Source organism: Plecotus auritus (genome assembly GCF_963455305.1).
Source record: "Plecotus auritus genome assembly, chromosome: 7".
NCBI classification, from domain to species: domain Eukaryota; kingdom Metazoa; phylum Chordata; class Mammalia; order Chiroptera; family Vespertilionidae; genus Plecotus; species Plecotus auritus.
In genome coordinates, this window is record NC_137774.1 from 152,142,210 (window position 1) to 152,165,404 (window position 23,195).

General features: G+C 43.0%; 1 protein-coding gene across 1 annotated transcript in view; it reads left to right on the forward strand.

Moving 5' to 3' along the window:
* Positions 1-23,195, forward strand: part of ADCY2 (adenylate cyclase 2) — a 312,377-nt gene that overhangs the window by 246,972 nt on the left and 42,210 nt on the right. The window contains exons 16-17 of the mRNA XM_080681480.1: positions 16,024-16,161; positions 20,259-20,378. Of these exons, the coding sequence (XP_080537606.1) occupies positions 16,024-16,161; positions 20,259-20,378 (258 nt within the window). The remainder of the gene's footprint in view (positions 1-16,023; positions 16,162-20,258; positions 20,379-23,195) is intronic.

Genomic DNA, 23,195 nt, shown 5'->3' on the forward strand with positions numbered 1-23,195 from the left:
CAGCTTTGGTGTCTGTGTGGGAACGCTCTGCTCTCATAAAAAGTCTCCCCTCTCAGCCTCAGTATAATCCAGCCTCACTGTGGAACTTTTCACGGCTCTTGATTCCTCCTGTACCCGCCCTGCGATGGAGAGAGAGCCCACAGGCACAGTGCCTGCTTCCTCCAGTTCCGGGGGATGGGGGGTGGGCGGCTTTTCAGACCTTGACACCCACACACCAGATGCTCAGGAGTTCTTTTTAACTCTTTGTTGTCTCAAAGAAAAATTTCAAGGCTGCAGATGAACTGGTGCCTGCCTCTTCCTCACAAGAAGCCTGTATTTTGACAAAATGGTCAGGAAGGTTAAACTTAAAGACAGCTTGGTCTTTTTAAACTTGAATCACTAGGATCCGTGAATGAGTCTCCCCCCAGTGGCCAGCTGGAATCCTTGATCCAGGGGTAATCCTGGTAAAATTCAAAAAGGAATTCTTCTCATTCCAATAAGAGATTTCTTTTACTATTTATGTGATTCTCTAAGGATTTTTTTAACTATAAACATCAAACATATTAATGTACAGCCAATCTAAGAAGGCTTTCTGTATGCTTTCTATTCTACCCTCCAAATTCAAGCAAAATCTATGCATAGCACAAATACTCCTTGGTGATCTTGGAGAATACATTGCTTTATCCTAACTGCCCATTCCCTGGCCTCTTGAAAACCTACCAAATTGTATGAGGTTTTATTATGCTTTGCATTTAATTATGGATTAAATACTGAGTTTATGAAAAAATACTTAACCCAGACTCACCTTCTAGTAACTTATGTTAACTTTATGAAAATGTAAATGCCAAAGGCAGTATTCATGCTAATATTGATATTAAATTCTCTTTGTGAAGAATTAAAATAAAATATTTTCATATAAAGGAGGTTGATAAAAGGTGAGCCTGGCTGATATTTTTCCACCAAGAGCTTTACCTTTGTTACCCTCTGTTATACAAAACATACATGGCAAGTATGGCTGGGTTTGATTTAAAAAAAAAAAAAAAGGTGCAGAAACATCAAAATGGGCAAAAAATAAGAGTGCTAATGAAATGAAATTTTTTCCTGTTGATTAAAAAATCACACAGGTGTTCATTCAGTGACAAATTCTGATAAAATTTTTCAGGAAATTTGATAGTGTCAGTATTGCAGTGAGAAGCCCAGACTGCCCCCCACGCTCACCCCTGCCATAGGGGCTAAGGCAGCCATGCTCTCCCTGCCCTGCCCCCTGTGGCCCACTTCTCAGTTCTTTCCCATGTGGGTGCCCTCTACACTTGCTTGCCTTTCTAGAAAACTTTTCAGAAACGGCCCCGGCTCTTGTGAGGTGTCCTTTTTTGAGCTGCATGAGACTTAGGGTCTGTACCACGTAATTTGGCACTTGATTACATGGTAGCTCATTTGACCCCCTTTTTGTGAGTGTGACTGTTTTCTCCCCTGATATAGAACAGGTTCCTTATGACAAGAATTGTTTCCTACACCTGCTTCCTCTCTCCCAGTGAACCCAGCAGAATGCTGACCACAGAACTCTGTTTAATAGCATGTGCTAAGTCACTGCTGCTGGACTTCTATCATTTCTATCTTCCTTCCTCCCCCTCCCTTCCACCCCCAGTAAGCTCCATGTAGCACCCGCCCCCTTGTCTCACCAACGCCATCATTCCCAGGGGGCCCTGAGAGCCCATGTTAATCCCTCTTTCTCGGGACATCCTTGCAAGGAGCAGGTTCTGTGTGTACAAGAACGTGTGAACGAGAGAGCATTGGTGATAGTGGCCCCATCTTGCTGCCTTGTAACTCCTTCTTACATGCGCCATGATTCCTTGACTCCGACATGCTTCCGGCTGACTCCTCAGTGGGAGATAATCCTCTAAGCTTCCTAACCCAGCTCTGTGGAGCCCACCACCAGCTTTCCCAGTGCCTGCTGGCTGGGCTTCCTCTTTGGTATTCTCATTTGTATTATTTTAGATGGAACGATCCTCAGTGAGTTTGCGTCAGCTCTGTTTTGTTCATTGTCGTACTTTAGGCACTTGAACCACAAGATAAATATTTAATATCAGTTAGCTTGAAGGAATGTTGGGTTGCACCCAAATGCAACCTCCTGGCACCACTGCTCAGAAAACGTCCCACCGTGTCCTCACACACCCTCGGTTCTTCCTTGCTAGCAGCTCTAAATTCAGCTCACAATCGCTGCATCCCTGCTCCCAGTTCTGGCAAGCTGCTGGCCAGGGACATCCTGGCCCACCACCCTGGAGTCCTCTCATGTCATATCTCATTGGGCGCCTCCTTGGCATCAGTGCCTCCAGAGGCACTTAGCTTCCTGTGGCAGAGGCTGGTTGGCATTTCAGAGTTGTAAGCTCGAGAGCTGAAACAGAACCCAGGACTCTGGGGTGCCATGGGCTTCAGGGAGTTTCCTATTCTGGTCATTCAGAAGTTTCCCCCCATGGAAAATAATGCAGAAGGATCTGCAAGCAGATCTCTTGAGGATGGAAATGGAGACTGGAGCAGGCTCATAAGTGTGATAATTATAAGACCTGCAAAGGTTTCCTACCCTTGGTTAAGATTCTTTGGAAGCAATATACACTGCTTATGGCAGGCAAGATCCCCATTAATAGTTCTGTATGTGACCTCCTTGCAGTTCACTAGCAGCAAATATTACATTATATTAAAAATGAAGACTTAATCTGCTGGGCATTATATATATTCTGGCTCATGTGTCCTCACAAAAGTCCTTGGAAGAAACACACATTCTACAGTTAATGAGATAGAAGCTTGCAGTTGCTACAAACTTGCCCTGCAATGTACAACAAGTAGGTATTGGAGCCAGAATCAGAATCCAGCCTGAGTATTCTTAAAAATTAATTGGAGATAGGTTCCAGGGGGCCAGTCTGTGTGTGGAGTTGCCAACAGACAAGTGCCCAGCACTAGACAGCGATGTCTATGTTCATGGTCACTGGCCAGCACATAGGGTGCCTTATGTTGCTGCTGAGCACCCATTGATAAAAATCCTATATAATAAAAGCCTAATATGCTAAATGTCCGTTCATCCAGTAGTCCATTCAACCAAAGTGTAATATTGATTGCTACAGCCGCTCAACCACTCACTATGACATGCACTGACCACCAGGGGGCAGACAGTCAACTGGTCGACCAGTCACTATGACATACACTGACCACTAGGGGGCAGGCGCTCTGACTGGTAGGTGAGCTTGCTGCTGGGGTCCAGCCGATCCATCAGGACTGAGCGAGACAGGCCGAACATGCCCTGGAGCCCTCCCACATCCCTCCCCAGACCCGATCGTGCACCAGTGGGGTCTCTCAGCCTGGCCTGTGCCCTCTCGCAATCCGGGACCCCTGGGGGGATGTTGAAGAGCCGGTTTCAGTCTGATCCCACAGGCCAGGCCTAGGGACCCCACTGGTGCACAAATGTGTGTACCTGACCTCTAGTTACATTCGTAAGTCAAGATAACCTCACATGGAACCTCATTTGTATTCTCCTCCTCTAGTCTAATTTCCTAAAATACATTTTTCAGCTGTTGTTCCATTTGATTTAAAACTGGATTCTGGGGAAAGTGTAACTCCATCTAAAAAGACATTTGGTAAAATGGAATTAAAATGTTAACTCATAAATATATGTAGACTCTAAAATATGCTAGTAAGAAAGTACCCTTAATACTAATACTTTGCAAAATGCTTTCACCTATATGAGCCCTTCAAAGGGTTTCCATATATATTATTTAATAAAACAATCCATTTTATCTAAGAAACTGAGACATAGAATAAGAGATTCAAGTTCACATTTTCATTACAATCAGCAATAAAAAAACTGTTATAGTAGTAATAATAATGTGTACATTTTCTGCCGGTTTAACTTTCTAAACTACCTGAAGTGGGCGTACATCTCAGTAAGAAATAGAGCTCAGTGATTGAAATGAAAAATACTACCAAAAAAAAACCACACACAAGGAAACAACACCAAAGCACCTTTTAGAACAAGTACACCAGATACACCAAATGAAAATGTTAGAAAATGTCAGAAGACCTTTTTCTCTTGACGTGGTCGTCTTGTGCTTTGTACATTGGAGATAATATGATGCCAGCCTCCAACCTTGTTGCAGGCAGAGATGAAAGCACAAGTACGAGGTCTCCTGGGGAAGAAAAGTCGGTCACACACCAGCTGGTAGAAAAGCTTTCTGCCCCACAGGAGTGTTTTTTCTTGAGGTCTATTTTCTCTAATGTCAATATAACTACCAACTCTCTCTTGGTTCGTATTTTCCAAGAGAAAGTGCCCCTGTTTCCATCTTTTTTTTTCCCAGCTTGTCCTTGTGCAGGTTTTAGTTGTACATGTGATAAGCAACATGCAACTTTATATTATTGCCTCAGACCCAAAATCCCCCTCTTTTACCTGACGAGTGTCATACACTTCAGTGTATTATAATTACTGCTACAAATTCATTTTGCTTTTTTTTATCCATCATGTATCTTCTTTGTTTTTACTTCTTTTTTCTCCTTTCCTGCCTTCTCTTGAACCAATTGAATTTATTTATTTTCCTATATTCCCTCTAGCAACTTGGAAATTATAAATTCTATTTTCTTTTGGTGATTAACTTAAAACATGTAACTGTGCACATGACTCACAGAGTCTATTACTATATCCATCTTCTTGTTGAAGAATACAGGGACTAAGCTCTAAATCTATAAATCTAATCCTTCTTTTCCATCTTTCATCTTCTTGAAATTAAAAACTCAATAGAAGCATAATCATTGGACATAGACAGTAGGAGATGAGGGCATGTGCTGGGGGGTAGAAGTGGCCAGGCAGAGGTCAATGGGGGGGAAAGAAGACATATGTAATACTTTAAACAATAAAGAAATTAAATATTTTTTTAAAAAACTCAATAGTTATACTAAAGGTGTGATAAGAGCTGAAAAAATAATCCATAAAATAACACAGAAAGACAAAGATTCCTGTTTAAATTTTTCTAAATTTAAAGTGGTTTTATTATTCGTTGTTATTTATTCTTGTTGTTTACCAATTTCTCAACATTCTCCATGAATATCGTTCCTTCCTCCAGGACTCAGTGTCCATATTCTCAAAGGATTATTCCTTTTGTAATCCTTTCAGAGAGCCTGTGCATAAAACATCCACTCACCTTTTGTATTGGAAAATCGTCTGTTTTTGAGTTTTTATAACATTCTGAAAACATGAGTCTGTATTTTCCTGGACAATAATATGCTCAGGAGAAAGCTACAGTCTAGTGGCTGTTCCTTGATAGATAATATGTCTTTTCTTCCTGGCTGTTTTTGTAGAATTTATTATTTGCTGTCATGGGCAATAGATTTCTTTTGTTGACGTGTAGGTATACTTTTATTTTTCCTGTTTGCGACTCCGTGTATCGCCTCGACCACAGAGCTCATGTTCTGTCCAGGCCCACAAAATGTTTGCCCATATCTCCTTGTATTTTGCCTCTTTCCCAGTCTTTCTGTTCTGTTTTTCTCAAACATTCATTACAAATATGTTGAAACTTTTTATTGTAGCTTCTGTGCATCAGTGTCTTCTTTATATTTTTCATCTCTTCATTTTTCTGTGTGGTTTTATGTGTAATTCCTCACAGCCATCTTATCCTCTTTAGAATAACTCTCTTGAGTCAGTATCCACAATTTAATCTCCAGAGAGTCTATAAGGCTCATTTTTAAAAAACATCTATTGTTTTCTCTTAAATGCTCATTTATTAAAGACCCTAACTCATCTTTATTCCTTCCATCTTACTTTATAGGCTATTTCAGATTGATATAATATCTACAGATCTTCTTGTGCTAATTCTACTAGTACAATCTGGTACGTCTGTTGAGTATTTCTTGTGAGGTCCATTGTCTTAGGTAGTTTGTAATTTCTTTTTATCGTGAGGTCATGTTCAGTGGGAATGGCTTCCCCACAACTGGGATGTGCCCTCCACGCAGTAGTGTAAAGTATCTATACTAATAAAAGGGTAATATGCTAATTAGACCGGGAGATCTTCAGGACAAAGCCATGGTGGTGGGGCCAAAGCAGAGGCAGTTAGGGGTGATCAGGCCAGCAGGGGAGGGCAGTTGGAGGTGAGCAGGCCAACTTGGGGGGACGGCAGTTGGGGGCAAGCAGGGGGGGACAGTTGGGGGCAATCAGGCCGGCAGGGGGGGGACAGGTGAGGGCGTTCCCTGTGGGATCAGGCCTAAACCTGCAGTCAGATATCCCCCGAAGGGTCCCAGATTAGAGAGGGTGTAGGCCAGGATGAGGGACAACCCCCCATGCACAAATTTCGTGCACTGGGCCACTTATTTTTAATAAAATAAAAAATATATTATTTAAAAAGAATAAATAAATTTAATTGGTTCAACTATATAGCCTATATAATAGAAGGCTAATATGCAAATCAACTGAATGGTGGAACAACTGATTGCTATGATGCACACTGACCACCAGGGGGCAGACATTCAATGCAAGAGCTGCCCCCTGGTGGTCAGTGTGTTCCCACAGGGGAAGCACCAAGCACCGCTCAGCCAGAAGCTGGGCTCACAGCTGGCAAACCACTCCAGGGTCCGGACTGCAAGAGGACACGGGCCAGGCTGAGAGACACCCCACGCACCCACCCCCCCCTGCTCCGTGCACGAATGTGCACCAGGCCTCTAGTCATTTATAAGCATTGTTCTTTCTTCTGCCACAGCCCCAAAGACTTCTTCTGGTTTTTGAACTGATTAACAACCCCTCAACTTGAAATTCTTATTATGAAGCAGATCACAAAATTTCAAACCCAACACCTCCATTTAGAGTTTGAATTTATCATTAAAGTTTATTAGTGCTTCCCTCAACCAATTCATGGAGTTCTTCTAGACTTGTTTACATGGAGGGAACAGCCTTTTGAGGCTTCTGGTTTTATTCAGTGGTCTTGGTTCCAGCTGCCCACCATTTGCAGACCCAAGGCAACATCTTCTTCCCTGTGTTCAGTCCCAGGATACTATTTCTCCAGTACTGAGCTGCTTCTTTGTTTCTTGCCCTTGGGAATTTCCTTTAGGGTTCATCATTAAGGCAATGAATGTATTGAGTAATCATCTATTGAGTTTCTACTAGCTGCCAAACACTGTGCTGCCTGTGGGAGTACAAAGACCCGGGTAATGTGGTCACTGTTCTCAACCAGCTCTTCCTGTGGCCAGAGATAAGCATTTCAGTAAAGACAATGCGATGTGGACAGGCTGCGAGAGCCACAAAGTGGGTGAGGAATATGGCTCACTCAGGAAGTACAAAAGAAACAGGTTGATTGAAATAAAGCATTCTTTCTGAAGAAAATTCAAGTACAATTAAGTAATCAAAGCACTCATGGCAGTATCTGTGACATTAAATGTTACAAATAATTATTGCTGCCATTCAAAAATACAATCCTTGGCCAACTAAATGCCAAAGAAGGTGTTCCTCTAGGCAAATACACAAAAGTACATGTTTATATAACAAACTTTACCATATTTGTCAGGCAAGATTTTAAGATAAGTTTTGTGCTTCTAATAATGCAAGCTTGTTACTTAGCCACTATAACATAGTTATAATTTTTCTGAATATTGTTCTGAATTAAAACTTCACTTAATATAAGCATCTAGTTATTTCCAGATACTTCATTTTATTTTTTTTAAATGGACACTAATGAAACTACAAAAGCTTTTATAATTACTGCATTAAATTATATAGTATTTTAGAGTGAGAGACTACCAATTGTTTCCAGTGCAAAACATTAAAAAACAAAATATAAGAAGAAAGGAAGAGAAACATTTTTGGTGGGAATATTTTTTTAACCCAAATACAGTGTGTGAGCATTTTATTGTATTTTTCTGTGGGGAATATTTTGCCTTTACTGAATGAAGAACATTGACATTCACCCTATACCCTTTCTAGCAAACCACACTGCTCGTTTTCCCCAGCACCATCTCTATGGTAGGGTTTTCATATAAATTTATATTCTTTTTCCTTTACATCTCCCACTATGTGTAATACTAATCCCATATTTGTTAGTGGGTGTGGCATTGACAGCCAAGAGCATTGCTAGAAGGCCCACTGTGAGCTCAATGTAAGTAAGAGGCAAACACAGGATACAGTGAGACCCACTGATGACCAGGAGAGGGAGGAAACAGAGTTGGGTAAAATTATGCCAGTAATTAAGCCAAAGATCAACTAGAGCAGGGGTCCTCAAACTTTTTAAACAGGGGGCCAGTTCACTGTCCTTCAGACCGTTGGAGGGCCGGACTATAGTTTAAAAAAAAACTATGAACAAATTCCTATGCGCACTGCGGGCCCGGGACGAGTCGGCTGCTAAGCAGGACAGGCAGCGGTACCCGGCGGGCCAGATAAATGTCCTCGATGGGCCGCATGTGGCCCGCAGGCCGTAGTGTGAGGACGCCTGAACTAGAGTGACTAACCTGGGCTCATTTCCATTAGTAGCATCTTCTGAATAAATGCTGAAATGTTCTTTGAGATATTATTATTTACTAGGGGCCCAGTGCACGAATTCATGCACCTTTAAAGGAACTGTGGGCCGTGAAGCTGCAGTGGGCACAGGGCTGGGTCTTGGCCCATCCTTGTGGCCCCGCCCGGCCCTCCCACTGCGGCCCCTGATCCCCTCTCTGCCAGCAGCCCCACTCCCGCTGCTGCCACTCCCACACACTGACAGTGCCAGCCCCACTCGTACCCGCTGACAGCACAGAGCGATTGGGGTTGGCTCCAACAGCGAGTGCAAGTGGGGCCAGCGCCATCAGTGGATGTGAGTGGTGGCTGCTGCCCCGATTGCCCTTCAGGAGCCAGGGGAGATGGAAAAGCACTCAGAGGCGATCTGGGCTGGCAGCCGCTGCTCACACCTGCTGATGGCACCTAGTGATCAGGACTGGTGCTGGGTGCCAGCAGCGGGTGCGAACAGCGGCTCCAGCACCGGCTGCAGGTGCGAGTGGAGCCGGCGCCAGCAGTGGGTTTGAGCAGCGGCTCTGACACTGGCACCGGGTGAGAGCGGGGCCATTGCCGGCAGCAGGTGCGTGAGGCGGCTGCCGCCCCAATCGCCCCTCAGGAGCAGGGGAAGGTGGAGAAGCCCTGAAGGGCAATCGGGGCCAGGAGCCACTGCTCACACCTGCTGATGGCGCTGAGCAATTGGGACTGGCTCCAGGCACCGGCAGCAGGTGCAAAAGGCAGCTTTGGCACTGACTGCGGGTGTGAACAGGGCCAGGGTTGGCAGTGGGTGCAAGTGGTGGTTCCAGCAACGGCAGCAGGTGCAAGCACCGGGCAGGACCTAGGCGCACGGGAACAAAGAATTTTCAGTAAACACCAGAGGCTCGCCCCGATGACAGCAACCGGTGCTCCGCCCCGCCTTGGTCTGGTGCTCCCACTCACCTGCTCCACCATTGTGTCATGGCCAATGCCCGCCATGTTCCACGCGTACGCCCCCTGGTGGTCAGCACACATCATAGCAACCAGTTGTTCATTTCTGGTGGTTCTGCCATTCGGTCTATTTGCGTATTAGCCTTTTATTATATAGGACTAGAGGCCCAGTGCACGAAATTTGTGCAGGGGGCGTGTGTCCCTCAGCCCAGCCTGCACCCTCTCCAATCTGGGACCCCTTGAGCGATGTTCAACTGCCCTATCACAATCCAGGACTGCTGGCTCCCAACTGCTCGCCTGCCTGCCTTCTTGATTGCCCCTAACCGCTTCTGCCTGCCAGCCTGATCACCCCCTAATCACTCCCCTGCCAGCCTGATTGATGCCTAACTGCTCCCCTGCCAGCTTGTTTGCCTCTAACTGCCCTCCCCTGCAAGCCTGGTCACCCCTAACTGCCCACCTCTGCAGGCCTGGTCCCCCCCCAACTGCTCTCCCCGGTAGGCCTGGGTCCCCTCCAACTGCCCTTCCCTGCAGGCCTGGTCACCCCCAACTTCCCTCCTCTGCCGGTCTGGTCACCCCTAACTGCCCTCCCCTGCAGGCTTGATCGCCCACAACTGCCCTCCCTTGCAGGCCTAGTCCCTCCCAACTGCCCTCCCCTGCTGGCCATCTTGTGGTGGCCATCTTGTGTCCACATGGGGCAGCCATCTTGTGTGTTGGAGTGATGGTCAATCTGCATATTACTCTTTTATTAGATAGGATAGAGGCCTGGTGCATGGGTGGGGGCCAGCTGGTTTGCCCTGAAGGGTGTCCCGGATCAGGGTGGGGGTTCCTTGGGGCATGGGGCGGCCTGGGTGAGGGGCCTGTGGTGGTTTGCAGGCCGGCCACACCACCCAGCGACCCAAGCAGAGGCCCTGGTATCTGGGATTTATTTATTTTCTACAATTGAAACTTTGTAGCCTGAGTGGAGGCCTAGGCCGGCCAGGGTGTGTGGAAAGCTTGGCTTCCTCCATCGCCGGGAGCAACTCAAGCCTCCTGCTCTCTCCAGCTCTGTGGCCGCAGCCATTTTTGTTGGGATTTATTTATCTTCTGTAATTGAAACTTTGTAGCCTTGAATGGAGGCCTAGGCCAGCCAGGGTGTGCAGAAAGCTTGGCTTCCTCCATTACTGGGGAAACCCAAACATCCTGCTCACTCTGTGGCCGCAGCCATCTTGGTTGGGTTAATTTGCATACTTGCTCTTGATTGGCTGGTGGGCATGGCTTGTGAGTGTAGTGGAGGTATGGTCAATTTGCATATTACTCTTTTATTAGATAGGATGCTTCATTAGGATGGTATAAATTTTGATAAACTTATTTTTGTATCCAGGATACAAAAGGCTAATATGCATATTATCATATTAGCCTTTTATATCCTGGATACAATTTGCATATTAGCCTTTTATATCCTGGATACAATTTGCATATTAGCCTTTGTTTGAATACTTAACCCAAAACAGAATAAACTGAAGTAAAGTATCATGTCAAGATCCAATTGTAATTTTTATTCAGTACTTCAAATCAAATCAATGTTCCCATTTTTCCTTAGTCAGATCTTTTCTATTTTAAGATCTTGGTCTTTTTTTCTCCTCTTTTCTTCATTGTTGATTCCTTCTGCTTCCATAATCTTTATCTCCCTCCTCTTCTTCCCCAAATGTCCCTATAGTTCAGGGTACTCATCTCTTATCTTCTGTTTCTTTGTCCTTGCCACCAGCAATGCTTACCAGTCTTTATATATCAGTTCTATTCACTCTGCCTGAACTCGGTCTCCCTGACCTTGAGAGCAATATTTCTCATAAGTTTAAAAATGCTTGCATGGAAAAAAAAAAAATGCTTGCATGGGGGTACTTTGAGGCATACATGAAGACTGAACAGGAGACTAAATTGAACCTACTACATCCTAAATTCATTATCCTGAACCCAGTGCATGCCAAACCCATGGTCTTTAGTGAGGTGCCCCAAGTGTTTTCTTTCTAGGGGTAAACAGGAGCATGAAGGTGTTCCCGGACACACTGCCACATGTTCAGTAGGCACACATGGACGCTGATTTGTAATTCTGCCCAGCATGTTGCAGGAGCAGAAACAATTTCACGTGTATCTGCCCACATCTGTTTCAGTAAGCGACTGATCTCTACTCAGAGTATAACATATTCCTATTAGATAGCTTATTTGGCAAGATCACCATCATGTATAATTCTAAAATTTCAAACAAAGTAATTTTTTAATTTCAAAAATAAGTCTGTGCAATAACTAGATAATATTTTACCTAATTGTGAAATGGAATCTGAGCTGGCTTTAAATTTCTCCTAGAGTAATAAAATTTTGCATTTCTGCCCTTAAACATATTTATTATCAAATTTATTGATAACTTCTGTGTATAGACCCAAAATCGTTGATTTTAACGATTCTCTTTTAAACAAAAACACTAATTCTAGTTGATTGAGATGCAAATTCATATTAATTTACCAAAATCAAACCAAATGCCATCATCTTCAAATAGATGACTATGACATTTTATTGAATCTCTGCTTTTCACACTTTATTATAGCTTCTCCTCCAGAACATAAATCTGATTAGGGTCTGTGGTATTAATATTATTAAAAGTAGCATGCATTAAATGATAATGATATAAGTAAGCATCCTCAGGTGGGTGTCCTCCAGCTCTGTGACCCTCCAGGATACCTCATGTTCAGAGCATTAAAGGGCATCTTATTGGATGACATATTTAATGCCACCACCAAATCCTGCTCTTTAGAAGCCTGAGGTACAAATCTGGCTCCTCCCCTGTTACTCGTGGGAAAATGCCCTCCAGAGCCCCATTGTGTGTGCCTCCTACCACCAGCCAGAAATTCAGCTGCCAGCAGCCCCTGGAGTCCAGGGCAGCTCATGCTTCCAGACAGGCTCTAGGGGAAATCAGAGAAGGACCTGGGAGAATTAGGAAAATTAACATGCAGACAGTCTCACAATGATGGGGGTGTGATGCTGGGCCACTGGGCTTGTTCTTTAAGCTCACCTATCTTATCTGTCACTTTTTATTAGAGAATCTCATTTAATTGTTACATTGGCATTTAACATATTGCATTGTTTATGTTTTTAAGAAATATGTACACTGAGTGGCCAGATTATTATGGTCTCTGAACGCATAATAATCTGGCTACTCAGTGTGTGTATGTATGTGTGTGTGTGTGTGTGTGTGTGTGTGTGTGTGTGTGTATATATGGGGCCCGGTGCATGAATTCGTGCATGGGTGGGGTCCGGCCAGCCTGGCCAGGCGGAGGGGACATGGGCAGTTGGCCGGCCTGCCTGCTGGTCGAACTCCTGGTCAAGGGGACAATTTGCATATTAGCCTTTTATTATATAGGATATATAATAAATAATATATGTGTATATATATATATGTATATGTATATATATATACACTGAGTGGCCAGATTATGATCCCATGTCCCCTCCCCCTGGCCAGGCTGGCCGGACCCCACCCATGCACGAATTCATGCACCAGGCCTCATATATATATATATATATATATATATATATATATATATATATATGCATATACACACACACACACACACACACACACACACACACACACACACACTGAGTGGCCAGATTATTATGTGTTCAGAGATCATAATAATCTGGCCACTCTGTGTATTTATAGAGGAAGAGAGAGGGGGGCGGGAGAGAGAGAGAGTAAAGCAGAAAGAAGATATGAAAGAGGTAGAGAAATAAAAGTGCTGTTTATTTTTTTAAAAAATAAATCTTTATTGTTCAGATTATTACAGGTGTCCCTCTTTTTTTTTCCCCCATAGCTCCCCTCCACCTGATTCCCCACCCCACCCCATGCCCTTACCCACCGCCACTGTCTTCATTAATAGGTGTAAGCTTTTTGTACATACTCTTTCCGCACCCCTCACACCCGCTCCCCCCTGAGAATTGTCAGTCTACTCCCTTTCTATGTCCCTGATTCTATTATATTCACCAGTCCATTCTGTTCTTCAGATTTTTAATTCACTTGATTTTTAGATTCACATGTTGGTAGGTATGTATTTGATGTCATTTTGTTGTTCATAATTTTTATTTTACCTTTTTCTTCTTCTTCCTCTTCTTAAAGAATACCCTTCAGCATTTCATATAATCCTGGTTTGGTGGTGATGAACTCCTTCAGCTTTTTCTTGTCTGTGAAGCTCTTTATCTGACCTTCAACTCTGAATGATAGCTTTGCTGGGTAGAGTAATCTTGGTTGTAGGTTCTTGCTATTCATCACTTTGAATATTTCTTGCCACTCCCTTCTGGCCTGCATAGTTTCTACCGAGAAATCAGCTGACAGTCGTATGGGTGCTCCCTTGTAGGTAACTAACCGTTTTTCTCTTGCTGCTTTCAAGATTCTCTCTTTGTCTTTTGCCCTTGGCATTTTAATTATGATGTGTCTTGGTGTGGTCCTCTTTGGATTCCTCTTGTATGGGGTTCTGTGTGCTTCCTGAACTTGTAAGTCTATTTCTTTCACCAGGTAGGGAAAGTTTTCTGTCATTATTTCTTCTAATAGGTTTTCAATATTTTGCTCTCTTTCTTCTTCTGACACCCCAAGAATTCGGATGTTGGTATGCTTAAAGTTGTCCCAGAGGCTTCTTACACTATCTTCATATTTTTGGATTCTTTTTTCTTTTTGTTTTTCTGGTTGGGTGTTTTTTGTTTCCTCATATTTCAGATCTTTGGTTTGATTCTTGGGGTATGTTGATCTACAGTTGAATTTCTGTATATTCTTTATTTCAGACATTGTATGCTTAATTTCTGACTGGTCCTTTTCCATTTTTTTGGCATTCTCATTAAGTTCCTTAAAGGTCTCACTAAGTTCCTCAGAGGTTTTTAGAAGATTCTTGAGTAACCTTATAAATGTGGTTCTGAACTCTATGTCATCCAGTAGTTTGCTTTCCTCCATTTCTCTCATTCGTGACATGTTTCTTTGTCTCCGCATTTTGCTGCTTCCTTGTGTTGATGGAGTGGCTTTGTGTGGTAGGTGACCTATAGGGGCCAGTAGCTCAGCCTCCCCAATCACCTGAGGTGGATGCTCTTGGTACACCCCTTTGTGGGCTGAGTGCAAAGTCTTGGTGTAGTTAAGCCTTGATTGCTGTCGGTACACTGGGAGAAATTGACCTCCAGGCCAATTGGCTGTGAGGACCCGCTGTGTCCATAATGGAAGAACTGCTGTGCTGGAGACACGCTTATGGTGCAGGACTTATTTCAGTGGGGCTTTGGTGCTCACTGAGTCTGCCTCTTGAATGTGTCACTTATGTATGTGAGGAGTTGAAATCTGGTGTCTCACACTGACCACTAGGTACACTGGCTTCTGGATCTCCAATGGGGTACAGGTCAGCTACTGTCTGAGGCTACCCAGCAGGCGCTACAGCGAGAACTACAGTTTTCTCCTCTTTGCTTGGGGTTTGGAGGTTTTGGAGCTGTCTGACCCAGGCTGCAAGTTTGCTAGGTTAAGCTGAGATAGGGCAGGTCATTCATATGCTAAAGCCGCTGCTTGGAGCTTGGGTGGGTTCGTAGATTGTGCAGGGCGGGATCTCAGGGCGTGACTAGGCTAGGGCGTGGCAAACAGCGATGGCTGCCAGTAAGCCAGCTCTGCGTCTCCGACCGTGTCCGCGCGTCCTGCACCCCAGCACAGTAAACAATTATTCCTGTGCACAGCCCTGCAAGCAAGCCACCCTCACTTTCCGACCCCACGGCAGACAGTCCAGCTTCTCCCCGTAGGAGTTTGGGTCCCCCGCGTTTCCCCAGAAACTGGAGTTCGGAGTAATCGGGAGCTTATCTCCCTTCTGGTTGAAAACAGCAGCGCTCCCAGTAGACCGTTGCCAGCCCGATTTGCGCGCCTCCGTACCTCAGCTTTTCAGCACTTGTGCACGTCTCAATGCTGTTTGCTCTTTCCTTCTAGTTGTAGAACTTCCACTCAGCCAGCTTTCCCGTGGTTCTGGGTGATAGACGTTTTGTCTTTTAGTTGTAGTTTTGAAATTCTTGTGCGAGGCAGCAGTTTAGGTGTTTACCTACGCCGCCATCTTGGATCCCTCAAAAGTGCTGTTTATTATAGCTGTCAAGGAGTATTCTCTGAGTTTTATGGAGGTCACACCAGTTTTACCATTGTATTAACTTAGTAGTATTTGACAGTTGTATTCTCCTATGATTAGCTACATGTTGGTCTGTTTTCTACATAAATTGGCTGAATTTATGACAACTGCTTCATCATAGCTGTGATCTAAGACCCAACACATCCCACAGAATGGTTTAATTAACTGACATATTTGTTTCTTCACCAGATTTTTTTTAAATATAATTTTAGGTCTATTTTAAAGGACAGATAGTCACAACTTACATTTATTATAAAAATGTAATTAATCTGTTCTTACTTTGTAACAGTGATGCCAACATAATGTAACAAGGTGTGTGATCTGGTCTGAGCCCCCAGCAGAGGACAGAGCCTACCTGTTTACTCTTGGAAGAATATTGGTGCATCTTGTGGTTTTAAATATCATTAACAAATTTGAGATAATACATAAAATAGCAATGCTTTTTCTTTATTTCTTTCTCTCTCTTCCTAGCAATGCAGCAAAAAGGCATCTGCCTCTCTCCTGTGGCTTTTGAAGTCATCGGGCATCATCGCGAACCGCCCCTGGCCGCGGATCTCCCTCACAATCATCACCACAGCCATCATTTTAACCATGGCTGTATTCAACATGGTGAGTCATGGAAGGCTCCTACCAGGCAGGGCCCACTAGCTAGAGGTCTCACTAATTCTAACAGACACATGATGTTCACTCTACAAGGGGTGATTGCCGCAATCCCCTTATCATTCAGCATTCTTATCCCCCAAGAGTGTGCTCACTCACCTGGGCAGGCACAGAGCCAATAAAACACACTTTCTGAGATTTGACCTTCTCCGTTGGCTGCACATACAAGTTATGAGAACAAGACATTTAACACGCTATCACACACCTAGAAAAGTGCCTTCTATGTAAGGGGTGGCTACTTAATAGTTACTGAATGAAAGAATGAGTGAATGAACAGGTAAGCACACAACCCTTCCAGAAACCAACGATTTGTTTTGATAAAATCCAGTTTGACCTTATAAAGTCAGGATGTATCACCTAATTTTTTGATGACAGAATCTACGTGGGAAACAAATCAGTTTTAGAAGCTAACTGTATTTCACAAAGGATAATTAGTAATGAGTGACAGGCAGTTCGGTCACTGTCTAAATGTTTGATGAGCTGAGCATTTGGGAGATTGGTTTCACAGTAACTGTGATCCCTTTGGAGAGAAGAGATACATCTTCAGTACCAGAAATATGTATTCTAGGGCCACTTTTTTTCTCACAAAGAAAGGAATTTACTAGTATTGCCAAGTGAGATAGAGAAGTCTGTAGAAGACATGCTAACACTCTGATGGATGATGTGTGAGCGAGGAAGATAATAAGGTTTTGGTCCACATACTGAGTTCCCTTCTGTGGCAGCCCAGGCTGTGGGGCGAGGAATAAACAAGAGTACTTTTTCTCTGCCCAGTGGAGAGGGAGAGGAAGTCAGAACCACTCAAGCTGGTGCTGTCCCCATCAATGCAGGAGAAACAGCATTTTCCTTGATACCCAGGGCCCTGAAATGAGTGGTGGTTCTCCATCTGAGCTCCTCATGCACTGTATCGGCTCATATTTATTTCAAAGAATCATCATAAAACACTATGAACGCAGACATATGGTACAGAAAGGAACTAATTTTTTCTTACTGGAGAATAGCTATGGAGCTTACTGATCACAGAAGGGGAAGAATTTGTTCATGAGCATGCTGGCTTTCATCACAGCTGCAGATTTATAGGGAATGTTGTCCAGCTACATGGATCCACGCCTTCTTGAATTATGACTACATGAGGCAGACGCAGGGTCCTGTGTCCCCAGCCACACTGTAAGGTGATGTGACTACTCTGGGCCATGCTCCTCACCCAGTGGTGCTGACGCACATTCAGACACTGGCCAATCAGAACTGAGCATCAGTGAGGTGACATGCAAAGGAAGTGGGCTCCCAGGTCACTCACTCATATCAGGGGACAAGGCACCTGCATTTTAACAGCACTTGGGTCAGTAGGAATGGTGTCTCAGAGAGGCTGGCTTTTAAAATCTCAACACACAGTGATATTTGACAAAACACCCAGGTCAGTTGTATTGAAAATGAATTGTGAGGTGTTAACAGGACATTTTAAACACCTGATACTCAACTATGGAACACCAAACACCCCAATAAAAAGTGGAGGAAACAGTTATCCAGATTTTTATCAAGTACAGAGTTTCATCAAACTGCCAGTGACCTGCGTGTTTTGTTCCATTTTAGTTCCAGCTGGCTTAACCTGTATGAGAAGCTCAAATCCTCTGCCATTTTTTCTGACATTTTGACAGTGTCATCCTGTGACTTCCCACGTCATTTTGCAATCTCTTCTGAGAAACTTCCCAGAGAATGCAATCAATAACAGCTTTATGAACCACCTAGCCCAGGATTAGCCTTAGTCAACTGGTAGTCTAGCCAGACTTCTAATTCCAACCAAATGACAAGCAAAGCACAATGATGTCATCAGGCATAAAACAATACTACATTGCATGTTCATAATTTAATATTGCTTGGAAAACATAATTCTGAGACGTTTTAAGTTTTCTGAAAAATGTAAAATTTGGAAGTGAAGGTAAAAATATGTAGTGTTCATAGGCCCTTTATTAGGACATCTTGTCCAGGATGAAGATATTATTTTCCCAATGATGACAAAGTTTGATGAATGTTAAAATTGGTCTAGAGAGGAGTTCCTCAAATAATTATGATTATTAGAAATTCATTCTGTGGAGAAAGTTGTGGCAGTTTAACCTGGAAGGGAGAGAAACATGGGATTAGTAACAATTGAGGATTTGCCTGGCTATATAGAGGATGATATAAGTTTGTTATTTTAAAGTGACTAAGAAGATAGACTGGGGAAATTGACTCATAATTGTAGCGTGATGTCATATAGATATTTCTCTGTTTTCCGCGTCCAGCGTGGCTAGAGAGCAGTCCGGTTCCTGAGTAGGGGCGGCTGGGGATTGAGAAAATGAAAGAAAGAGACAGCACAGAGATAGAAGGAAAAAGCTGGGGCTGGGTGGGACAGCTGTCCTCTGATGGAGAGACAGTGACCCAGAGCCAATACAGTGCATTTATTTTATACAGCAAAATACCAGGAAGTTTTACTAAAGCCCAAGACAAAGGAGATTATGTGCATTCTTGTAGCTTCTTTGTATTAGTCACTTCTGGGTGGGCCCTGATAATCATGTTTGTTTCTGGTGCTTGGCTGGATTTAGATAATGAAACCCACCCCCTGGCATCTGAGTTGAAGGTCAGGCTGACAACACACCTGCCTTTGGCAAGGTATGTTTCCAGGGCATGGCTCTGCCGGGCACTGCTGGATTCAGACAACAATTAGCTCAGGGGCCTTTCCCAGGCACTCTCTACAATGTCATATAGACACAATGAAGAGTTTCTTGATTTGGGGGTAGTTAATAAATACTAGAGAGAGTGTGTGCAAAAGGGGCTTAATGGAGCATTGTTAGGTATAGTGATTGAAGTTCTCTATTGAACTTCTCTATTGGTTTTCAAATTTATTTTTTTAACATATTTCTTTTTCTTGATTTCAGAGAGGAAGGGAGAAGGAAAGAGAGATAGAAACATCAATGATAAGAGAGAATCATTGATGAGAGAGAATCATTGATCGGCTGCCTCCTGAATGCCCCCTACTGGGGATCGAGCCCACAACCCAGGCATGTGCCCTTGGCCGGAATCAAACCTAGTACCTTTCAGTCTGCAGGCTGACACTTTATCTACTGAGCAAAGCCAGCTAGGGCTGGTTTTCAAATTTAAGCCATCATGTTTATCGTAGAGCCTCCTTGCAAGACTAAGTTTTTGGGATCTGTAAAATATAAATTTGTAACATTTTGGAGTCCAATGTTTACCTTTGCTGTTCAAACATTTTTTCTGATATAAGTTTTCCCAAAGAATTAGCACATTTATAGTTCAACCATGGGTTGTGACATTTTTGACAAATTCTTTAGTAGTAAATAAAGAAATCTCCAACATTTGAATTTTCAAATCAGCATTTTGATTTTACCAAATAATATAATGGGTAGAAGCACTGTATCTAGTATCATTTTCTCAGAATTACCTTTTAAAAAAAGAAAATAGGATCCTTTTTCCAACAGTGCTAAGACTCTGCATCCTTTGAATTTTAATCCCCTGTAACCCTGAGCTGCCAAGCATTCACAAGTAATAGATAAGATGTTGATACCAGTTATTGCATTTTGCTCATAAAATTAACTTTTTTTCTTAAATCAAAAACTCATAAACTCCATTGACTCATTTAATGCTTGAAGCAAGATGGTGAAGAGGCTGCAAACACATTCCAAAGGCTTGCGTTTCAGGACAGGGAGTTGGGTGTCTGCATGATGATGTCAACCTCAACCGTAATTCTAACCAAGCCATTTTTAATATAATATTTAACAGAGGTGCTTGTGTGTTCTTAACATCAATCCTGCAGTTCTATAATTCACTATTAAGTGCATAGCACAACAATAAATAGTCACTTACTTATTCAATAGAAATTCTCACAGTTTGAAAGCGGATGGAGCTACTCGCATCTGAAGCATATCAGGGGACTGGGTTGCCCACATAGTGCTGCTAGCTGTGGATGACACACAGGCACCAATAAACAGCACCACCTACTAACCCTTTCATCTCCTTTGCACTAATTCATTGAAAAACAAACATTTTCTTTGCAGTTTTTCCTGAGTGACCCAGAGGAAACAATCCCTCCAACTACCAATACATCAAACACAAGTCTTTCTGCCTCAAATAATCAGGCGGCGATTCTGCGTGCGCAAAGCTTGTTTTTTCTTCCGGTAAGAGCATTTTCCTCGTAATTATGGCTTTTCTTGTTTTCCACCTATGTGATGATATGGCCTCCACTTTCTCACCTGTCCTGGACTTCACTTTTCTTCTTTGGTGTCAGTACCTGAGTAGGTCCTGACCGCTTAAGAACCACCAGCCTTTCTTTATTTTATTTTATTTTTTTTAAATAAAGCTTTATTGATTTCAGAGAGGAATGGAGAGGGAGAGAGGGATAGAAACATCAATGATGAGAGAGAATGATTGATCAGCTTCCTCCTGCATGGCCCACACTAGGGATTGAGCCCACAACCCTGGCATGTGCCCTTGACTGGAATCAAACCCGGGACCCTTCAATCCATGGGCTGACACTCTATCCACTGAGCCAAACTAGCTAGGGCCCACCAGCCTTTCTTAAGAGAAGTCCTGGCTGGCTGGCACTGCCAGGCACAAATGCAAAGTCACAATGTCATTCTGATGCTCTCACAGGTGACCCTTGCCTTTATTCTCTAAACTGGTGCATTTTATGGCATGGATCCCAGCATCTGGCATTCGATTACATGTCACTGAATTCCTGGGTTTCTTGCTCATAGATTTTGCGAATTGTTCCAGTGAATTCGTGTTGGCTCCCTGATGCTGTGATCACAGGACCACATCTCCTCTCTCTGCCTCTCCTCGTGCTGCAAATACCGTCCAGTGATTATATCCTCAGATAATCCTTACAAACTGACTCATTTTAACCAATGTCCAAAAAGGCTTAGATTGGAATTTTAAAACTGACTAACACGTCAGTGTTTTAAGTAAAAAGAGGTAAATCAGTTATTTACTGCTTAATAAGTCTTACCCATGAATTGTTTGTGCAAAAATAAAAAAGTCTTTTGATACTCTCCTTTTCATTTTATGAGTAATCATCTAAAAGTAGTATAAATTATTAACATTTACTTTCTGTGCTGAGGGTGCTGAATGAACTAGTTTGGAGACTGAAATTGGTCATTTAATATGTGCACTTTTAAAATGCCCTGCCAAGTTTTAAAACTCCACTAGCAATGGCAATAAAGGTGATTTCCTTGCCTCATTCTCCTTTTGCTGATTTGTTCTGTTGACATTTGGCTTGGATACTTTCTGCCGTTTCAGTTTCCTGGGAAGCTCACTGCTCTGCGTACAGAGAGTAGGGAGGGGGTCTGGTGTTCTTCTGAGGCCAGGTTTCTGAGGCAAGGTGACCAGGGTTCCTAGGAATGTCCCTGTGGGCTTGGGAAGAGAGGATAGCATAAGCTTTGTCCCTTACCCAAAGGGTCCTAGCCTTCGTTTTAGGCATTAAACCCCCATGAGGTTTAGACACCGTCTTCTCTATATTAGTTATGTGACTGGTGAGAGATGGGTCTCGTGATGATTTATTGGCTGTGACCTAACTGTGCATCCTTGAATGGATGGCATTAGCACACATGGTCCATAGGACAGTGGAGGGAGAGTGACTCCAAGCCGTCCTCATGTGACATTCACAGGGCAATTTAAGTTTAACATTTTAAAGTTGCATTTTCATAGGAAAGAAAAGCATAGCTGGCAAAGCACTTTTTTAAATCTCTCCATCCAATATTTTTGGGTAGAATGACTCACCATGCTTGGCACCACTCACAGCAATTGGGTGATCATTCTGAATTTCATTTAGGTAAGTCTGTATGATAGCTTATTTTCAGAAGAAGAAAATCATTAGAAACCCAAGATGGGAAAAGGTAATGTTTACTCAGCCTTAATAGATCCTGAAAAAATACACAATAGACTCTTCAAAATCTAGGCCCCACTTAGTCAAAGGCCACTATTGTTCCAACAGCAAGTCCTCAGGAAGAGGTTTATGGTGAGCTTCGCCCAGGAAGCCCCGCATGCTCACGAGCTGTCTGTATAGACACTGCTTTATTAACTCGCAAGTTTAGTGGTTCCAGGGGAACCGGTAAATACCCCATCTTCCCCCTTAAAAGGTTCTTAGAAATATTAGGAAAGCCATTTTGTAGAAGTTCACAAAGTACACCTTATTCCTCTCAAACCTCATCTTCCGTGATACCTGAGTCTGACGAGATGGGGAGAGTTCCCTTCATGCTGTGGGTGGTACAAAGTGATATAACCTCTTAGTGGTAATTTAATAGTTCTTGAAAAGCACAATACAGATGTACTTTTTATTCTGCAGTACTAATTCTGCAAATTAAATTTAAAGATGCACAGACTTAGCTACAAAGCATTCATTCAATTGTTTATGTAACCTCAACAATAAACGAGAAAGTAAAAGAACCCTCGCTGGTTTGGCTCAGTGGATAGAGCGTTGGCCTATAGACTGAAGGGTCCTGGGTTCAATTGTGGTCAAGGGCACATGCCTGGGTTGCGGGCTCAATTCCCAGTAGCAGGAGTGCAGGAGGCAGCCAATCAATGATTCTCTCTCATCATTGATGTTTCTATCTCTCTCTCTCTCTCTCTCTCCCTTCCTCTCTGAAATCAATAAAAATATAATTTTTAAAAAAAGAAAGAAAGCAACCTGAAAGATAAAATAAATGTATTTGAATAAATTGTTATTTAGTTACATCTGGCCATTACAAAAGATGTAGAAAAATATTTAATGACACAGAAATGTATGTTTATGATGCTATTAATTGAAAAGTATCATTTAAAAACAACCAAAACAGTATAATCCCAATTTTATAAAATAGTTGTACCACTAATAAGCAGAAAAAAGGCTGGAAAGTTATAGACAAAATAATTAATAGGCTCAAGTTGGATGTTGGGGATAATTGGAGACCCTTATTTTTATATGTGTGCTTTGTATGTTTCCTAATTTTTAACATCAG